This window comes from Phalacrocorax aristotelis, chromosome 3, assembly GCF_949628215.1.
Source record: "Phalacrocorax aristotelis chromosome 3, bGulAri2.1, whole genome shotgun sequence".
In the NCBI taxonomy this organism is placed as follows: domain Eukaryota; kingdom Metazoa; phylum Chordata; class Aves; order Suliformes; family Phalacrocoracidae; genus Phalacrocorax; species Phalacrocorax aristotelis.
This window is the reverse complement of record NC_134278.1, coordinates 113,759,521-113,780,139: the sequence shown is the minus strand read 5'-3', so window position 1 is coordinate 113,780,139 and position 20,619 is coordinate 113,759,521. Positions and strand designations below refer to the sequence as shown.

The 20,619-nt window shown below is 42.7% G+C and overlaps 1 protein-coding gene across 4 annotated transcripts in view; it reads left to right on the top strand.

Moving 5' to 3' along the window:
* DAAM2 (dishevelled associated activator of morphogenesis 2) overlaps positions 1–20,619 on the top strand; it is a 210,196-nt gene that overhangs the window by 74,994 nt on the left and 114,583 nt on the right. For all 4 annotated transcript variants that reach the window (XM_075089130.1, XM_075089132.1, XM_075089129.1 and 1 more), the window contains one exon: positions 8,886–9,088. In XM_075089130.1, coding sequence (XP_074945231.1) covers positions 8,915–9,088 — 174 coding nt within the window. In that variant the 5' untranslated portion in view covers positions 8,886–8,914. The remainder of the gene's footprint in view (positions 1–8,885; positions 9,089–20,619) is intronic.

The window sequence follows — 20,619 nt, the reverse complement described above, 5'->3', positions numbered from 1 at the left end:
TCAGTCTATGAATTCTTATACCGAATAAAGGCTTCATCTCACACTCCAGCTTCCAAGGCGCTCTCTTCTGTGAAACTGCATCAGTGTTGTACCCACCAACAAAAGAATGTAGAGGCTAACCTGGCCTCTGCTGTCTAGAACCGTAGCTTACAGAAAAGGCAGTTCAGACCTGCTCTGTTGGGTAGCACAGACACAGCTTGGACTGTAGTCTTGTCCTGAATTCATGGACCTGAGATTTTTGGCAAGTCCTAAAAATGACATTTTTAGCACCTGAATTCTTTCAAGAGTAAAATCTGGGGATCATAGAGAGTGTTTGAAAAGACTTACTGCTGGATAGTCTTATCCTCAGTTATGACTGAGTCCTGGGGTGGCATCTGTGGGGTTTATGGGATTCTTTCCCCATGTTTGCTTTTATGTAGCATATTTCCCACAGGCTCTTACAATCACAGTGATTTGAAGAAGAACAATGACATAACAAACCAACCCATCTAGTGAAGCTAACGCTGTGGTAGGGGAAATCATTGCATAAATTCCATGATTTCATAAAGCATAAGTTTATCCACACTGGATTTGTGGACACAGCTAAATGCTGCCTCTACGGCAGCATCATTACTGGGGTGTGAACCATCATGTCCTGGCCAGATTTCAGCTGGGTGATTACTTTTTGCTGACCTACTGTTTTTTATTACTATTTTTATAGTACCATAACTCTACTTGGCACTGTACATTAACTGATTTAAGCAGGTAAGTAGGACTGTGGAGAACCTACAACCTCAGTGCCACAGCTAGGATGATGCAGTATGATACAACAAAAATAAAACGCACTGGTGGAGTATAATGCAACAGAAATAAAACATACACAAAATGTGGTGCAGGCTTTGCAGCAGTAGGTGTCTCTTCAGAGTTCGTTTGTTTTTTTTTTTCACAGAATCCCAGAATCCCAGGTTGGAAGGGACCTCAGGGATCATCTAGTCCAGCCTTTCTGGGAAGAGCACAGTCTAGACAAGGTGGCCCAGCTCCCTGTCCAGACGACTCTTAAAAGTGTCCAACGTGGCCGAGTCAACCACTTCCCTGGGGAGATTATTCCAATGGTTGACTGTCCTCACTGTGAAGAATTTTCCTCTCATGTCCAATTGGAATCTCCCCAAAAGCAACTTGTGTCCATTCCCCCTTGTCCTCTCCATGTGACTCCGTGTAAAAAGGGAGTCTCCATCTTCTTTGTAGCTACCCCTTCAGTACTGGTACATGGTGATGAGATCCCCTCTAAGCCTCCTTTTCTCAAGGCTGAACAAACCCAGTTCTCCCAGCCTATCCTCGTACGGCAGGCTTCCCAGTCCTTTGATCGTCTTGGTGGCCCTTCCCTGGACCCCTTCCAGCCTGTCCACATCTTTTTTGTAGAGCGGGGACCAGAACTGTAGCCAGTATTCCAGGTGTGGCCTGACAAGTGCTGAGTAGAGTGGGATAATGACTTCTTTCTCTCTGCTGGTGATGCCCTTTTTGATGCAACCCAGCATCCTGTTGGCCTTCTTGGCCACAGCAGCACACTGTTTGCTCATGTTGAGCTTCCTGTCCACCAGGACCCCCAGGTCCCTTTCCACAGAGCTGCTCTCCAGCCAGGTGGATCCCAGTCTGTGCTGCACTCCTGGATTATGTTTTCCCAGGTGCAGGACCTTACGCTTATCCTTGTTGAACTTCATAGGGTTCTTGCTGGCCCACTCCTCCAGCCTATCCAGATCTCCCTGCAGAGCAGCTCTCCCTTCTGGAGTGTCTACTTCCCCACTCAATTTGGTGTCATCTGCAAACTTCATCAGGCTACACTTGATGCCGTTACCCAGATCACTTATGAAGATATTGAATACCATTGGGCCCAATATCGATCCCTGGGGGACTCCACCAGTGACAGGTTGCCACTTGGAAAAGGAGCTATTTACCACCACCCTTTGGGTGCGGCCTGTCAGCCAATTCCCCACCCACTGCACAGACCACTTGTCTAGGCCATAACACATTAATTTCTCCAGCAGGAGACTTCTTTACTATCTGTTTAAATAAAGAGAGGAGTTTTGCAGTTTGATGTGTAGGCAGTGGTTACTAGAATCCATTCCAAGCCTAAGAGTTGTCATGTTGTCATGAAACATAGTGAGGATATTGCAACGGAATAGTGGAAAAACCAGCAGAGAATAAAAGTTAGAGTTGGAAAGTGTAGTTCTTCCCTGGCTGAAGGAAAAGCATGCTTTTTTGGGGTTGGGTGTTTTGTTGTTTTTGTTAGGTTTTTGTTTGTTTTTTTTTTTAATAGAAGGGAATGGCGTGGTCTTTACTGAGGTATATGAATAGAACAAATGTGGCTCATGGTGAGGAAGACAGGAAAATTAATCTTAGCAAGAGTCCACACTTTCTGATTGGGAAGGAGGTGGAGGGTACCGATGTTACTGAGTCTGCAGTGCTGCAACTTTAGAAAGCTTAGAAGTAATAACAGGGAGGGGGAAAGGAAAGAAAGATGGGACTCCAGACTACTGCACTCAAACCAGAGAGGTTACTTATATTTAGGGGATATGCAATCCTGTTGGATCCACTGCCATGGTGTTTTGAATTGTTGGCAAGTTTGCCTAAATGTGGAATTGATAAATTAGGACAGGAACCTGTGGTACAACAACCACCAAGCAAAATGTATTACTGCCTCCAAAGTTGCTGTTTAATAGGGCATCTCTGCCTCCCATCTTAGCTAAATATATTGTATCCTTAGACACTGAGGAGCTTAAGGACATAAGTATTCTGGATAAACACTAAAGTTGTGAATTTTACTTGTTTTGTTTGCAGTGTAAGCTGCAGTGGTCACATTGCCATTCAGAAATGTTAAAGATGTGTAGATTTACTTGCATCTAAATAAGATGCAAGATTATAATTAAGACTCAGCTTTTGGTGTCTAGGACAGATTAGTTTTGATCCTGCAAATTTTTCTGTGGAATCAGAGTTATAGTAAACTAATACATTTGTGAAAATAAAATAATTTCTTAGCAGGTAAAAAAATGAATGGATTGTTCAGTCAGCTCAGGTATAGAAGGTTATTAGTCTTGATTAAAACATGGAAAAAAAGGTGTAAAGAAATAACAAATTATTACTCTCTGGATTTATTATACTGATTCTAACTGCTTTACTGTTCTCTTCTCTTTGTATTTTGAATCTTGATTTAACTCTTCTTTAAAAATTATTTTTATATGAATACAATTTAGGTAGATAAATGGATTGGGAACCTGCTGGTATCTCTTTTCCTGTTTTCTTTGGGGTTTTTTTTGTTTTGTTTATTTGTTTGTTTTTGTTTGGGGCTTTTTTTGTAGTTTTTTTTTCCCCTCATTCCCAGGTAAAGAAAGTGTTGCAAATGAATCTTTCAGAAGGGAAAGGCCTGTCAGTTCTTTAGCTTTTTATTTTGTGTTGATAAGCTGTTAACAGGTGAGAGGTGTTGGATTTGTGGGCATTAGCAGGCTAACTTTAGTGGTCATTAGTCATCCAGCACATCCTTAAAGTATTAAAAATAAGCAGATTTTTGACAGACACATTGCATTAAGTAGGTTCATGGGTATAGTTACACCTGACAGTCTTCAAATAGCCCTTGCCTTTTCTCTTATCTCAGGACATATTTCCCAGGCAAATAAATTAATAAAATTTAAAAATTAAATAAAGTATTAATAATATATAGTGCTATGTATATAGCAGGAGACAATCTTTAGGTCTGTGGAAAACTTTGAAACTCTCAACCATCTCAGTTTTGATGGGATGGTGTGTAAACCAGACTGGTGCTGAGTGCCTGGGCTAGCTTGCGAAGTCCTTATACCACGCTGAGATCTGCAGCCTTGTTTTGATGTGTTGTGGGAGGGCAAATCTCTGAACAGGACTCAAAACGTACAGTATGTTTTGAACTGAGCTCTCTCCTCTGGTGGAACTGTTAAGTGTGGGCCGTGGCTCACCGGAACTGCATAGCTGTCGCTGCACAAGGCCCCAGTCATTTTCCAGGAATTTCTTTCCTTTGATCAGTTGATGGATCTGATGCCTTCAGGTCCAACACAGTAAGCAGGCAGGTGCACTCTTCAGGGAGGACTACCCTCCTTCCTGAAAGAAAGGTTTTAACTTTGTGGATTTTAAATAGTTGGTTATTTTGTTGCTGCTTTGTGCCCTGGAGACAAGGAAGCTCCTTGGTATGGTGACAAATCCAAACCAAAGGAGTTGGGTTACTACTGCAGCTGCAACAATTGGATTGCTTGCCTGTCCCCTGTCCACATCCCCCATGCTGCAATTGCCTTATATTGCATCTGACATCTGTCACGTTATATGTAACATACATGGAAAATTCCCATGGTAATTAGAACATGCTATGAAGCTCATAGTTTCACCACCTGTGTGCTGGAGAAGCAATGTGGTCCAGGGAGCTGAGCATAGGATCGGTATGGAGCTCTATAGCTTTAACCAACATATATATTTTGACAATTTTAAGCATGGTGCTTGTTTTCCCCATTTCATCGTCAGTAAGCAACAATGAAGGTAGCTATTGTCATACCATGAAGTTCTGGTGGTTTATTATTTAATAGTTGAATAACTTAGAGATTTAACTTGGATTTGGGGGGGTGGGGGGTGGGGGGTTAGGGGGGAGTCCAAATTCAGGTTTCTTTCTACTTCTGTGATAATACGTCACATTGCTATGTTTCATCCTGGCATAAAGAAAAATACAGATTTACGGGGAAATGCAAGTGATTTACTTTGTTACCTCTCCTGTTAGCATAAACCAATGTGGACAATGATTCTGCATCGTACATTTAGTCCCATGCTTCCCACTCAGGTAAAAGCTGTGGCTACGTTCACTGACATTGTGTGTCTGTTGATGGTCAGTGGAGGTTAAGCTCTGGAAGTGAGTGCACCAGTGTTTTCCGTTAATGCTTCCTTATGTTGCAAACTGGTTTTACAGGACTGCGTGTATTTAGTTAACACACAGAGTCCTGCCCTTCTGTTTTTCTACAGGTGATGATACAAAAGTAATGTTCTTTACTTTAGTTATAGTTGTGCTCTCGCTGTTCGCTGTGGTGAAGGACGGGACTGTGAGGTAAAGACTACGATAATAAGCTCTCTTGCACAGGAGAGTTGCTGGCACAGCAGTTGTTGCAGGTGTCTTACTGTTTGTGAAACGTTGCTTATTTAGGATCTATTTGCAAGAAAATTATAATTCCTCAGATGACAATGAAGAAAAGAGTGAGACTGGGTTTTGAACCTGCAATTGAAAGAGGATCCTTGTGTGCAGTTAGCATGGATCCCTCCAATGCGGCTAAACCTTCTGATAAGACTTGGAAAAATTTCATTAGCTTAATTATGTTTGATCACTGGGCCAAATGGTTTAGAAATGAACACGTACGCCCTGTCAGAGGAAGAGGACATAGTTATAATTAGACCTTGGGCAAAGTTCCAGGCTGTGACTCCTGAACTGAGCCGAACCACAGATGGGGCTGGGAAGCAGAAGGGGGATTGCTATGAGGAGCGGGTGTGCGTTTAGCTGTTGAAATGACAGCAACTTGTTTGTGTTGTGCAAAAGGGTAAAACAGTACAACTGAGGAGAGCTGTGGGAGGGAGTTATGTGTAATAGTGGGATTCTCTCCAGAAAGAGATTTCCCATTGATTCTCACTGGAGGTATATATAGAAATAGATAATTGTATGTGTTTCATTCTTACAGTCACTTTACTTACGAGAGGTTCAAAGGCAATAGGGCTTCTATTACAATAAAACCCCCACCTTCTGTTATTTCTATAAACTTTTATGACAGCTTTGTTATCAGTTACCCCTCAGAAAAAATGAAAGATGTTCTCTTCTTAATTATTTTTTGTTGCTTCCCCCGCTTCCCCCTGCCCATCCTTTGGAAGCACAAGAATCCCAGATTTGGTTCTTGTCAAAGAAAAGGCAAGAGAGAGGGAAAGAAAAGGAAAAGATTATTAATTTGGACCCTATTAGAAAATGTTTATTTTGTTTAAAACTGTGTTCACCAACAGAGATCAAGGAGTTGTAATTAGTTCTTAAATAGCATGAACAGTGCAACTTAAGTAAATGCCCCTCAGCATCCTGTGACTGGCAGGCTTAATCTTTAGAAAGACAGTGCTCCCATTTAGAAATATAATTCATTCATTCATTCATGATTCAATTCTAAAAGACCTGTGCTGGATTTTAGCAGTCCTCAATTATTCTTGTTTTAAAAGTATCTAGACATCTCACCTATCTACAGTTACAGTGTTGTAGCAATACAAAAGTGCCATTTTACCCCTCTGTGTCAGTATGAATTTCCCACACGCTTCTTATAGATAGGCCTGGAAAATGCCAGCATTAAGAGTATGAGTTGTGCAATGGAATGCTGCTTTATGAAAGTGAGGCAATACAAGTTTACCGTTCATGTGAGCTCTGCGTGCTTTTGCAGAGTAGTAAATGCTAAGTAGCTTTACTGAGTTTGTCAAGCATGGATCCCAAGGAACAGATGCCAATTTTGAAAAAACACCACAGGTACAAGACCTAGCTTGTGTATTTTTCAGCATTATGGGTGAAGAAGGCCTGCAGGATGTTCACCTCTTAGGTGAACCTGCCTAAGATGAAAGCTGAGTGCTGAAACTTCAGTGCAGGACAACCTGTGGTGCCCTGACCAGGGCAGTACTTGCCCTGTAGAAAACTGTTGGCCTTCATATCCATTCACATAGTACTTATTTCCTGGTAAGGTACCTCTTATAGAGGAGTGCTCGCTAAAGTCTTGACCTGAGCTCATAAAAGATGATGTTATGGTCCTAACAGTTCAATGTCTCAGCCAGTTTTTCCGGGGAGGATTCATTGCCTATGCCCCAGAGAATGCTGGTCCTTTGATAGTTGGTGAGGAAGCCTCTAGACAGCAGGCCAGAACTTGCTTACAACTGAATTGATGCAAATGTAGTTATACTGTATGTAAACCATGTTTGCCTCATTGATTTGAGTTCCTCTGAAAACAAAGTTTTTTTGAACAAAAGGGTCCTAACCCCATCCACGACCAGATTACCATAAAGGACATTACATTCAGAGTAGTCCCTGAGAAGATGGTCTGTGATGGACAAGGTCAACTTCTCCTGGGGCTGTCTTGTAAAATCTTTTAAGAACTAAATCTCTTAAGCCAACACCACTGAGAGGAAACAGAAGTTGCCCTGCACATCATTGTACTAGATTTGAGGCCATTTTTGTTTTCTGACTGAATGACTGTCAGAGACCGGTTCCAGGGTTAAGTTGACCTTTGGCATCTCCTAGTGAGAATCCAATGTTCTTATAAATGTGCTTTTGTAAGCCAGCGTCACTCTGCCCTAGTCAGTCCTGCTGCAACATACCACCCCTTGCGGAGTTGGCATGGAGAGCAAAGGGAAGTGGGCATGCTGGAAGACAGAGCTTGGTACCAGCTCACTTTCCTTTCAGCTGCATGACAGTTGCAGCTGACACCCCTCCAGCGCATAAGAGAAGGTGCTAGATAAAGTAATCCCAGCATAAAGTAGGGCAGGTGATTCCTGCCAAGCACATAGTGCCACAAGGGTGGAGGTTTGGGGTTTTTGTTGTTGTTGTTGTTTGTTGCTTACTTTTTTTTCTTAAGCGAGCATGCCAATTTCTACACAAAAAGTCCCTGGAGAGCTTCTGGCTCTGTGCAGTATGTTAAGTCCCACTATGCAACTGCTGTCCTAAAGGTGCTTTTCCTAGCACAGCTACTTAGTCTCTGTAAGAGCTCAAAGCAGCCTTGTTCTGGCAAGCAAACAGACCAAAGCATTGTGGGGCAGGTTAGGGCAGCAGCTGCTCTGATGACAAAGCTCAGCTGTGTTGCTGCTGATACAGCATCCAGCAGTTCGCTTCACCTGCCACCTCCCTCCCTGCTCCTGTGCCCAGGGAGCTGAGCTCCACAACAGGCTTTAATTATTTGCTCTCTAAGGATATGGCTTATTCTGCAGATTAAGTGAAAAAGTGAAGTCCTTAAAAAATATAACACAAATAAGCCCCTTAGCTGTCAAACAACAAGTCCCTTAAAAGGGCAAAATATGCTGCTCTCTGTGGACTGCACAGATCCCTCCTTTCAAACTGCTGGCAGGAGGCTTCCTGTTTGGATGGGCCACTCACAAACGGTGTTGTGTGGTGAAATCAGTCACTTCCCAGCTCCTCTTTCAGGCCTTCTTTTGCCTCCCTTTATACTCCTGATACCAAAGCCCCTCAAGTCTGGGTCCTGTCAAGATGGGATCTGGCTGCTTGAATGTAAATCTGAAAGCATGCATTAGCACTGTGCAGTTTCTCCCCTGGATACATAAAGCAGCCCAAACTAGTTATATGTGTTTGAAAATGGGATAGACAAAATGGTCCTACTGTGATAGTCCTGGCCATAAAGGGACGAGTTCATTGTTTCATTGCTCATTTTATTTTGATTGAATGGGATACCTTTACAGGATTCTTCCATTTATTCTGGGTAAATTCTCAAGTATATGCTTTTTGCTTCTGATACTTTGGCTCCTTTACCACAGTAGTGAGAGAAAGGCCAACAGCGACATTCAGCAGTAGCTTTCAGCCTTGGCTGCTGAGCACTACTGATAAATCTACCTGCTGAGAAATCCCACACTGGGTTTGTAAAACCTTTTCAGAAACTTTGGGAGAATTGATTCTACACTGTCATACAAGAGCATGTTAATACCACATTAAAGCTTATATACCTTGCCTAGCTTGCATGTTTGTTTTGCTCTTTTGTGCCTCAGATCCTTCTGTCCTCTTCCAGCTGTTACACCAGTGATAACCATTGTAACTGCAGAGAGTTGCACAGATCCAATGTTGTTTTGTTTATCATTTAATGTCTGTTGTTTTTGTCTTTTTTTTCTTCCTGCAGAACATGATCAGAAGATAGCATCATACACCATGATCATGGCACCCCGGAAGAGGAATCGTCATGCGTTGGGGTTTCTTTGTTGTTTTGGGGGTAGTGACCTCCCTGAAATCAACCTCAAGGACAATAACCCCCTCCAATTCCTTGAGTTTTCTGTCCCGATCCCACCAGCAGAAGAGCTCAATGCCAGATTCTCCGAACTTGTGGTAAGTTTCTGCTGGCAGATTGATACATTTTGGGGCATGGATGAACTCCTTCCTTCAAAGGAGGACTAAAGGGACTTACAGGAGTTATTAGGGATAGAAAACAACTTCTGTTGAAGCTTTTTCTTTTCCCCCCCGTTCTTTTATGACCACATTTTTTTGGTGGGAGAAAGGTGACAAATGAAAGGATGGATGACAGTGGCACTGGGTGTAAGCACAGAAAAATGCTTAAATATGCTTATTTATTCCCTCAGCACTATGCAGTTCTCCAGGAGTAGGACTGGGCATATTAGAAGGAACCTCCTAAGTTCTCTAGAGGACAAATCCCTGACAGTTAATTTCTTGTTAACAATTTTGGGATAGAATCTGCTATATAATATAGTACAGTGGAAAATCTTAGGGTTTGCGAGTCTATAAAATAAGGACTATACAGTTCAGTTGATTGGTAACATAATGCTGGTGAGGTATAAGAATCAGGTGACCATGCTAATTACATTTCATCAGTCAGGTGCCTTTGAACCATGAAATGGTGCTGTTGCAGCAACAGACATAAACAGGATGGGAAGCCGTTATTTCACATGAACTTTGTCATTTGCTTTGGTGGTAAATGTTGCAGATTCCAGTAGCAGGCACTTGCTATTCATGCGTGGCATCGAATTGCTTTGCTGTCTTCGCCCTCTTGTTCAGCCCACATGCAAAACATAGGCAGAGGTCATAGGACGGTGGTGTTTTGCAATCTGCATCATAAAGGTGATGCTCATTTGATGCAGTTGATTAGCTATCTCATTACCATTCTGAGATCGGAGGTTATGTAAAGCGTGGTATCTGTAAGTGTATATATGCCTCAGCGGTGCTACTGAGATGAGGAGTAGAACAGAAAATATTGGATTTCAGAATTAGAGGAATTTGCCAGTAATCTTTCTACATGACACCTATAACATTAGCCCAGTAAGTTCTTGTCCATTACCACGGCTTCGGAATGCTAAGGCAATGAAAATAACCGTATAATTTGGCTGTGCAAGTGGAGGTTACCATGTGGGCAACTACAGTATGTCATACCGAACATAGGGACAGCTAGGTCTGACAACCTAGCCCAGGCTCCTATTTCAAGATGAGGCCCAAAGCAGATGCCTAGGGAAGAGTATAAGATGTGGCCATAGGGTGGTCTTTTCCAGGATACTCTCCAACCCTCTAACAATTTTCAGCTGAAGGACTTCCTCAGGCAAAGTTGCTTTCTGTGTACATAGTAAATCGGTATGGTTTTCTTTTCCATTGACTGTTTCCACCTTCCTTAGCACCCATGATAATTTTCTAGCATTTGCAGTATGCTATGGCAGGGGTGTGGGAAGGAGTCAATAGGACTTGCAGCGATTTCAGGAAGAATAGGATGTGCAGCAGGAAACTGTCTACTTGCTTCTAAGTGGCGAATGAGGAATGTCCTCTTATGGACATATCTCACAAAGTCCTGGTCTATATTTAAGTCAGTTCACCTTTTATGTGAGACTACTTCCTCTCAGAAAGTGCAGGTGACTGACTTTGGAGAATTCTGCTTGGTGACAAGGATCTCTCATGAGTAAGAGCGTAATCTGTAATCTGGTCTGCTGTTAGTTTATTTCTGGATGCTGCTTAAGTATTGGTTTTCACATGCAAAGCTTTAATTGCTGTATCAAAGTTTACCTCACTTCAATACTAAGATTCACTGAAGCATTCAATCCAGCCTTCCTGAAGATGTCACCAGCAGATGTGCTTTGCTCCTGAACTTGGCTTGCTAAAACTTGAACTTGTTTACCTTCAGGTCATAGTGAAAGACCTATTTTAGTTGCTGCTGGGCTTTTGCTTACTGAGAAGGGTATCAGTTTCTATGAGGGGTTTGAGAGTTTGTGGTGGTATTAAGGGTGCTTTTAGCTTTTTGGTTTATGCCTGGCAAATACCGGTGTTTCATGTGCTTGTGGCAAAACAGCTCACAGCTGCCTTATGGAAGTTGATTAAACAGTATAATTTATAATGTTTTCAGTGCAAAATTTAATGACAAGTATACGTGATGATCTGTAAAAATTTTTGGCCCCAGAAGTATGTGAGTTGTTGGTCTATGCTATAACTTATTAAATGTGCTGACAGCCTGTAACTGGCATACACATTTCAAACAAACGAAGCCAATGAAGTGAAAATAGATCATACTCATGTTCTTATATTTAGTGATAGTATCCTAGCTATCATTACATGAGAAGTGAGCCGGGAGAGAAAAGTACTATTTTTCAGAAGGTTAATGGTATATATCACACATTTTTATAAAGCACTCAGATAGGATGGTGATGCATGTCCATAGGAGTTCCTGGGTAGGCAGGTAACATGACAGCAGTAAGGGCTTTATGAGTAAGAGAACCTGGGGCTGGCAGAATGCAGAATTTGCCTAGAAGGGCCAGTTTGTCCACAGGTCCAGATTAATGCATGTTCTATGAGACACTAAAATAAAACAGGCTACATCTGTATTGACAGCTTGGATGAGATTTTAATTGGATTAGAAAGATTCAGTCTGTAAATGCAGCAATGTAAATCAGCGACCTGGAAGTACCTAAGAGGGCTCTGTGCTGTGTACTAGCCTCCCCACTGCTTATCTGTTAGGGTCTAGTCTGGGTGCACTTGTACTATATAAAAACCAGATTTGAGTGTAAAGCCTTTTGACCCAAATCCCCAAGTGAAATGATGACACCAACATCATCCGAGGTTTGTAGTGAGAAGAACATTTGTGTTCGCTCCCTGAAGCAGGCCCAGGGGATATACCCTCGTCTTGCCATCTGCTCTACAAAGGGTATAATGAAACACTGGTGTGCTTGAGTGAATTTTTAAAAGCCTTATTTTTCCCCTTGTTGCAGTTAAAATCTGGGGCATTTTCCCACGTAAGACTTAATGACAAGAAGACTTAGGCCTGGCTATGCTGGAAAAGCCTCCCTTGTGATCAATTTTCCAATCTAGTAAATTTTCAGTATGTTTCTACCTGCCTTTCTGAAGAAAATGGATATTATGAGGGCCAGAAACATGTCTTCTCTTGATCTTGTGGTCCTTAAATTAATATCACGAAAAGTGAACTTGGAGATGTCCGTTTTGCAAGGGCAGGAATTAGGAAAATATTGGGATCCTTTATTTGTGATGGAGTCACAAGATCTCTCCAGAGCTTGCAAACTTGCTGATGTAGATTCCAGGCTGAGGCAAATATACAAGTATGGGCTACTCTGTTTGGGGGATGCGCCCAGACCAACCGAGTAACAGCAGCTGCCTAACAGGACTCTGACTAAGGCAGTGGTTGTCAAATGACAAGTTGATCCTGATTTCAACTGAAATGTCTGCTCTTAAAGTCGCTTAACCAGAAAAATAGTTCTAGGAAGGATCCCAGGCTTTTGTGTTGCTTGAAGCTGGCTGCTGTGTTTAGGCCTTGTCTCCTCAATTGGAAAATTAAAACAGAAAAGGGTTACTCCTGATATGGGCCAAATTCAATCTTGATTTATTTCATTGGGAACGTGTGCATAGAGTAGGTCTGAATGAAGACTATGGCTCAGGGTGATTTGGTCTGATTTTGTTTGGGCTAAAACAGGAGATGAGGTGCTAGCTCTCAGGCTGCTTGCTGGCGGTGATTGCCTTGGAACTAATGCAGTGGTGACAGCACAGGTAAGTCCTTATCAGGAGTCTAGATGCACAAAACACAAAGCAAACAAACATACTTGTGACCACAAGCTTTGCCCCTCAAAGGGCCGCTTTTGTGCACCCAGCTGAAGGAGGGCAGAACAGCTGGCTTTAGCATCGCTCCTGCAATGAACAGGCAAGGAAGAGAAGCTTTAGAGAGTAGGGTGTGTGGAGTGGTCCTGTAGCTCATAAATTGTAAAACTGGCCATACCTGACCATCAAGACTGTTCTAGCCAGCATCACTCCTGCTTTTTTTCTGTCTCTCTTCTCAGCTGGCACTGTACATACTACTATGTAGTAAAGTGCTGCTGCATTTGGTGGTCTATTGGCAGGTGCCAACTGGTTTTGTGCCTGCTGGCAAAGACGGCTGTGCTAAGCACATGTGTTTTTCCTTGTACAGATTTATTGACTGAACAGGAACTGCAGAAGAATCTGGAAGAACTATTACAAGGCAAAGGGAAATAATTTTTTTTTCATGAAACAGCTTCTCCGTGTCCTTGTTCATATTTGTTAGCAGTGGTGTGTTCTTGTAACAGTGGATTCTGATTCCTTTTGCTAAATATTACAGTCCTGGACTCTTCTTGTTGGTTAAGGATGGTGTGCTGCTTAACACTAAATATTTTGCCATATAGATCTCTCTTATACCAGCAACCTGATCCCAGATGTGAACACAGACCATGCCAAGAAGGGTAACTTAAATGCTGGCAATCCAGGGAAAGCAGAAAAATTTAAAGAATGTTAGCACAAGAAAGAGCAGTGTAAAGAGCTTATGCTTTTTTTGTTTCTCATCTTGTTTCTTTTGTTAGTGGCTCTGTTGAGATGGTCGTGGTATTTGAGAAGGTGGAGTTCAAGATTATCTATTTTAGGATGGCAGGTCCGTGGGGAAGAAGCAAAGCTGTCTTCTGAGTTGCCATTTTCAAAGTTGAGGATATTATTACAGCCTCCAAGCTTGAATGATAATACCCTTGTCTGAGTTACCTGCACCACATTAGACTCTTACACTGGGAAAGACTTGAGAAATGCTTACTGTTATCTGTTCTTAGTCTTGGCTGCCTTTGAGGCATTCTGGTATTTAGATCAGGCAGGACATTGACTGGACTCTCCTGTCAAGGTTTGTTTCTCTTACGTTGCATATGAACCTGTTTCTTTTTTAATTTTGGTTTGGGTTTTTCTTCTTTTTCCTCAGAGTCCCTAAATAAGGGGTTTTGTTGACTTTATAGATTCACAGAAGCTTTTTATCCATATTACTATTTACCATCCTCCCAGGCATTTCCAGAGCAAAACTTTGGACCTTATGCCACCAAAAGTACCTATTAAGTTACATTATTTACAGGTAAGGAGCAGCATAAATACTTGTGAACTCTCTGTATTTGAAAACTTTAGACTTATCCAGCACCTCTTTTGCCCTGCCTTTATGCTGCTTCTCATCCATTGAAAGAGCAGTTCCATATGAGGTCCCATCATTGTTTAGTTGCTGAAAGAGGTAGGTTGCTGCTTGGGTAAGGCAACATACTCTCTTCTCTCTCTTTCTCTCTCTGAAGTGATCTAGTTTTCTGACCCTACTGTAAAACCCCAGCTTTTGTTGTAGAGAAGATGCACAGGGAACTGCTATGTATTCCTGACCAATGAGGCCCCTGGAAATCAAAATTGTATTTCCCCTTGTAGTATTGCCTGAGTGCAATGAAATGAAGATGGAACCAAGTGCTGAATCAAGGGCTCTGTCCTTCCCTCAGGATCAAGTACCTTCAGTGTGTTCAGTCCATGCTAGGAACCATGATTGAAACCTTAACCTTGGTTTCTGTCTGCAGTGCTCTGTAACACCAACTGGAAGAACATAGAACTATGTCCCTTCCTGACATAACCCTAAATTCAACTCTTAGCTTCTCACCTTGTCACCTCTCATCCCATAATGTTTAGTAATGTCTTCCACTGCATCACAGTTGGCTCAGTTTCTGAATTAAAGATGAGCTAGCCCATGAATATAGCTGGAAGGAACAGCAGTGACTGTGACTGTGACAGTGAAGAGAAGAGAGAAAATGATGATCATATTAATTCCTTCTCCTTCAGTCTCCTTGGACTAAAAGCTGTACAGAGGAACTCCCATGAGGGTGAAAAATAAGAGATGTGGTGAAGAGTCCAAGCAGCTGAGGTCGCAACTTGGTAACCTCTGAATACTCTGATTTCTGTAACTGTGACCAGAACTTTTAATGCCTTGTGCCACCTGAGGAAGGAGAATATCTAGAGCAAGATGCCTGTTGCTTTACTGTACCTTTTGCTCTTGCCTTTTTGTTCTGTCCTCTCCCACCACATGGATCTCACTTGGTTTTTCTGCCCATTTAGCTAATCCCTTCCTATGTAAATCAGTGTCTTCATCTTGTCCTGAAATGGAACTGTGGAATTATTGTGATATTTTCTGTGCTCTCTTGAGTTTTCAACCCTCTAGGCTAGTAGTTGCCAGCACTTTAGAGCCAGAATGCTGAAGAATGTGAAGGGAGTTGGTTAGTGTACTCTGAGCGCATGAGCCGTCCACATGACTGATATCTTTGCTAGTCCTCTCAGGACAGAGACAAAGGAACAGTGGGGTCACCAGGGACATATTTCTGGTAGCAGTGGATGAAGTGATCAATACCAGAAGGTTTGGGAAAACTGCTCTTTGCTTTCTCTGTGACATGTTTCCACATCTGTTCCTTCTCTACCTTCACAGAGAATAAAATTCAGTGATTATAGTCTCTCTTCCCAGAGTAGAGAAAGGAATGAAAAAGGAGTTTTATGTTGAAAGAGAATAAGGTACATCATAGAAGTATCTGAGAATTCATTTATTTATTTCATCAGAGGAAGCAAAACAATTTCTGAGCAAGGCATCATTTTGGCACACACACTGGATAACACACCTTTGTCAAGAGCCACAGGGAGATGAGATCCAAACCTAAATAACTGTAGTAGTGGTTCCCACTGCAGCTGACTTGGAAGTAGCAAGTTTCCTTCATGCTTAGTTCTCCTTTGCAGGCCATTTAATGTAATGGATACAACATAAACCTCAGATGAAAACTAGGCTTCACCACATTGAATAAGTACTCCCATATATCACCAGTCCCACTCAAGCTTGCCAAGTCCTAGCTGTGGCAGTGTTTGTGAGGCCCCTCTTTGGCTCTGCAACCTGCAAGAATATTTATAGGGTAAAAAGTACAAGAAATGCCTCCATTGTGGGCTTTCATGTGAATATGGACTGCCTTAAACATTAGACTATGTATGTAGGCACAAGAGGGCATCACCTGTGTTCCTCTGTGTTGACGAGCTTGGAGAACAAATTTCTCTATTTCTTCCCCATCTCCCTTGTAATAGTACTGGGGAACAGATACGCGGAGTTGCCCTTTCTGTCTCTTGGCTCCCAGTCTGGAGCACCACCTTCCCAGAAAAGTATCCTCCATGTCTGAAACTTAGTTTCAGTCCTTAGTTTCTCACTGCAAGTTTGTGGCTTAAACAGACAGGCATTTTAGGTCCTCAAGTCAAACCCCAAACACATGTCATGTGTATTGATAACAGTATTTAATCACATTTAAATTCAGGCATGTTACCAACATTTGAGTATTTCAGTTTCAAATTATCAGTCTTTTGAGTCATTCTATCCTCCTGCTGGATTCTTTTGAATACAGGGATTTAATTTCTGTGTCACTTGCCCTGCATGTAAATCATAGTTTCAGACTGCACCTCTGACAGGCCTGTGGCTTTGTGTTGTTGATCAATGCAAATTTCTCCACAACCATAATTTAAAAGTGCCTCTATGCTGTTTTCCCCATAAGAGGAAGTTCTTTTATTCCCTGTTCCTATCCCCTCTGTGCTTTTCTGAAATGAATGATTGTACCTAATCAGTCAGGAAGGTTGGCTAGTGCCAAATGCAATCAAGATCTGGAGAGGTCCTTCATTTTAATATGCATATGATGAGCTCTGACTCCAGCAAACTAGGAGGCTTTGCTGGCCTTGGCTCAGTGGAGACTCCCCACACCAATTATTGCTTCCTTTCTTGCACTTAATAAGAATGCACCAGTGGAGGCTGTAAGAAAATACTGATTATGAGACTAAGCTGGATTTTTCATGACCAGAGGCTCATATGCAGGAAGGAGGCTTAGCATCACCATGTGAGTGGAAGACACTGCCTCTGAAGGCAGAAAAAACAAAGCTTTGAGGCAGCAGATTGCTTTCCTTGCTTATTGGGGCCAGGCCGCAAAAACTTTCCTTTCTCTTGGGTTAGTTTAGAGTTGTCAGATTAACATTTTTCATGCACTCAGATGCACTTGTCTTCTATTATAATAATGGCAAAAGTACTGGGTGGTTTAAGATTTCTGAAGCAATTAGGGGACTGAGGCTTGGGAGGCAAAAGCTCTTCATGGTATCATAGTCTGTCTAGTTATGTACAGATGTTCCTTTATGCCCAGCACAGTTCTTCAGTCCAAGATTTTACATACCCAGGATACCATTTTTTTGTATTTAATTGTCCATATCTAGGATGCCTTTTTTCTTTTTTTTCCTGGTCTTTAAAGAGAGATTTTTTCATAATGTCATGTCTGCTGTATATGTCCCATGTGCAATACATGTGTACAAGTCCCTGCTTTTAATGCACATATCACTACAAGCAGCTTTCTATAGTTACTCAAGTCCTAATACATAAGAGAAATTATATTTTAGGCTTCATGGCAGAGACAGCTCCCCCGTCAGACACTCACCTACGTGTGGAGTCCTGTGATAGGGACAGGCTTGTGGCACTAAGTGCAGCACCAGCACTTTCTGTCTTTAGGCTCCCTTCCGGTAGGTGCAGCTGGTTGGCAGCTCCCAGCTCCCTGACCAGCTGTGTAAGGAGCAGCAGTCACTATGCTGCAAACGTGTGAGACCCGGATGCCGTGAGAAGAGCATGAGATGGAAGCCAGGCCTCACGCTCTATGTCTGGGAATCAATAGGGTTGTGTAAACAAATGTAAATCCAGATCTGGGCTTACGTGCCAGATTCTGGGTGTGAAGAAGCTGGCAGTGTTACCAAAGTACCTGTGTAGTTATAAGGCTTTTGTGCAGGGACACGCTGTTTTGTAGATCTTGTTTCTTTACTATAACATGTATGGACAGATAGTTATCTGATGTAAAGCAATTCAGTTCCACTGAAGACAGTACTGGAGTTACATGTTGCCTGAAATTTGGCCTGTATGGTGCATCCTGTGTCTGCGGAGGTTGTTAGCTTCTGAATATCCCAAGCAGAGCATACTGGCTGCCTTTCTGGAAGGTGGGGAAGGTTGTAGTCATGGTTGGAATACCTGAAGGCAATGGTTGAGTGTGTTCTGAGTATTCTTTACTTACAGTAGACATGAAACACCTCAGAAAGACCTACTTACTAGACTACATGTATTTAACAGGGTAATCCCAATGTTCCCTGACTGAGGAAATGCATGTAGTCCATCTAGGATATAAAGGAAGTACTGGATTTTGGAAGCACAGCAGATATGTAGCTTGGAATGCAAAAAGAGGTGAAAGAACAGATCTTTCAGATGAGACCGTGAGAGAATGCATGTGCTAATATGTCGATCTTGTGTCTGATCGACAGATCTGATTTCCTTCTATGACAAGGTTACCCACATAGTTGACCAAGGGAAGCCAGTCAATGTCATCTTTCTGGATTTCAGTAAAGCTTTTGATACTGTCTCTCACGGTATCCTCCTGCACAAAATGTCCAGCATACAGCTGCATAAACATGTAATGCAGTGGGTGAGCAACTGGCTGATGGGTCAAGCCAGTTATAGTGAATGGGGTTACATTGGGCTGGTGACCAGTCACTGGTGGGGTTCCACAGGGATCCATCATAGGGCCGGTACTCTGTAATCTCTTTGTAAATGACTTGGATGCAGGACTGGAAGGCATACTAATTCAGTTTGTTCATGACACAAAATTGGGAGGAGCTCCTGACACTCTAGAGAGATCTACACAAACTAGACAGCTGAGCAATCACCAACCATATGAAGTTTAACAAGGGCAAGTGCTGGATTTTACACCTGGGGCACGCCAATCCTGGATGTACATACACACTGGGGAATGAGAGGCTGGAGAGCAGCTCTGCAGAGAGGGGTCTGGGGGTTCTGGTTGACACCAAGTTGAACATGAGCCAACAGTGTGCCTTGGCAGCCAAGACAGCCAGCCGAGTCCTGGGGTGCATCAAGCACTGCATTGCAGCCAGTTGAAGGAGGTGATTGTCCCGCTTTACTCTGTGCTGGTGCGGCCTCACCTTGAGTGCTGTGTGCAGTTTTGGGCACCACAGTCCATTAAGGATATGAAGCTACTGGAGGGTGTCCAGAGGAGGGCCATGAAGTTGGTGGAGGGTTTAGAGGAGAAACCGTAGGAGGAGTGGTTAAAGTCCAAACACAGGTTTGTTCAGCCTAGAGAAGAGAAGGCTGAGGGGAGACCTCATCATGGTCTGCAGCTTCCTCAGAAGGGGAGGAGGAAGGGCAAGCGCTGATCTCTTTTTCTCTGGTGACCAATGACAGGACCCAAGGGAACGGCAGGGAGATGTGCCAGGGGAGGCTTAAGTTGGATATTAGGAAAAGGTTCTTCACCCAGAGGGTGGTGGAGCACTGGAACATGCTCCCCAGGGAGGCAGTCACGGCACCAAGCCTGACGCTATTCAAGAAGCACTTGGACAACGCCCTCAGAGATATGGTGTAAATTTGGGGTTGTCCTGTGCAGGGAGAGGAGTTGGACTTGATGATCCTTGTGGGTCCCTTCCAACTCAGGACATTCTGTGATTCTATGAGTCTTCCCTCTACTGAATGCTTGGAAGCTGTCATGACATCCTATCCACTAAGCCATGGATAGGGTAGATATCCTTACTGTTCAGAAGTACCTTATCAGATGATTTGATAATACCATCTTGTTTTGGCACAGCTGCAAGTGTTAGGCAGCATTACATGAAAAGAAAAAAAATAACGTAAAGCTCTACTGTAGCCTTTTCCCTTAGTAAGATATCATTAATATTTGAACGTTTTTTCTGTTGCATTATGGCTATAATGAAGAGTCAGGAACTTTCTGGATTGAGTCTGAAGGCTGCTGAAGTGATAAAAGACTGAGAAGGTATTAATAGTAGGAGTCATACTTGCTAGCTGGAGGATCATATTAATTTATCTTTATTTCAACTTTCTGGAGCTCTTCCAGATCCACTTGGGTGGATAAAGAACATACAATTTCCTACATTCCTTTTAGAATTGAACCATCATTCTCCCATAGTTCCTGCCACTTTGATGCCTACTGACTACACCTAACAGGCACTGCCCTCTCCAGCAGACAAAGAGCCAGCAGCAGCAGTACAGGGATGTCCTATTGCTCCACTGCTTTGAAATGGCATCTACAAGTATGATTCCTGCCCTTCTGCACTTTCTTTCCTTTTCTTATTTCTCTCTATTATTGTTTTACATTGATCAGAGCTGTATTAGATGACTTACAAATCTACTAAGACCTTATTCCTCGCCTTCTAGAGAGAATAATTGAATCTAGGTTTGGTCTGCTGAGGAGAGGTGGGAGACTGTTATGACTCAGGTCAGAAAGGTCATTTGTGAGAAGAAGATGCCACCTGGAGATGCATCTTGGAGAAATGGCAAAGGAAAGTACTACATCATGCGAGGACTGTGACGGCCAGATTATAACTGGACAAGGAGATTGCGATAAGGAGGGACAAAGTTTTCCAAAGCACTGAAGAAAAAGACACACTGAATGAAGTAGCTGTGGTGCTGAAGGGAGAGCAAAGACAGGGTGCAAAGATGGAGGTGACATGGGGTGAATGGTAGGCCAAGATGATCTTTTCCTTTTGGTGAGAGAGAGCTTGCACAT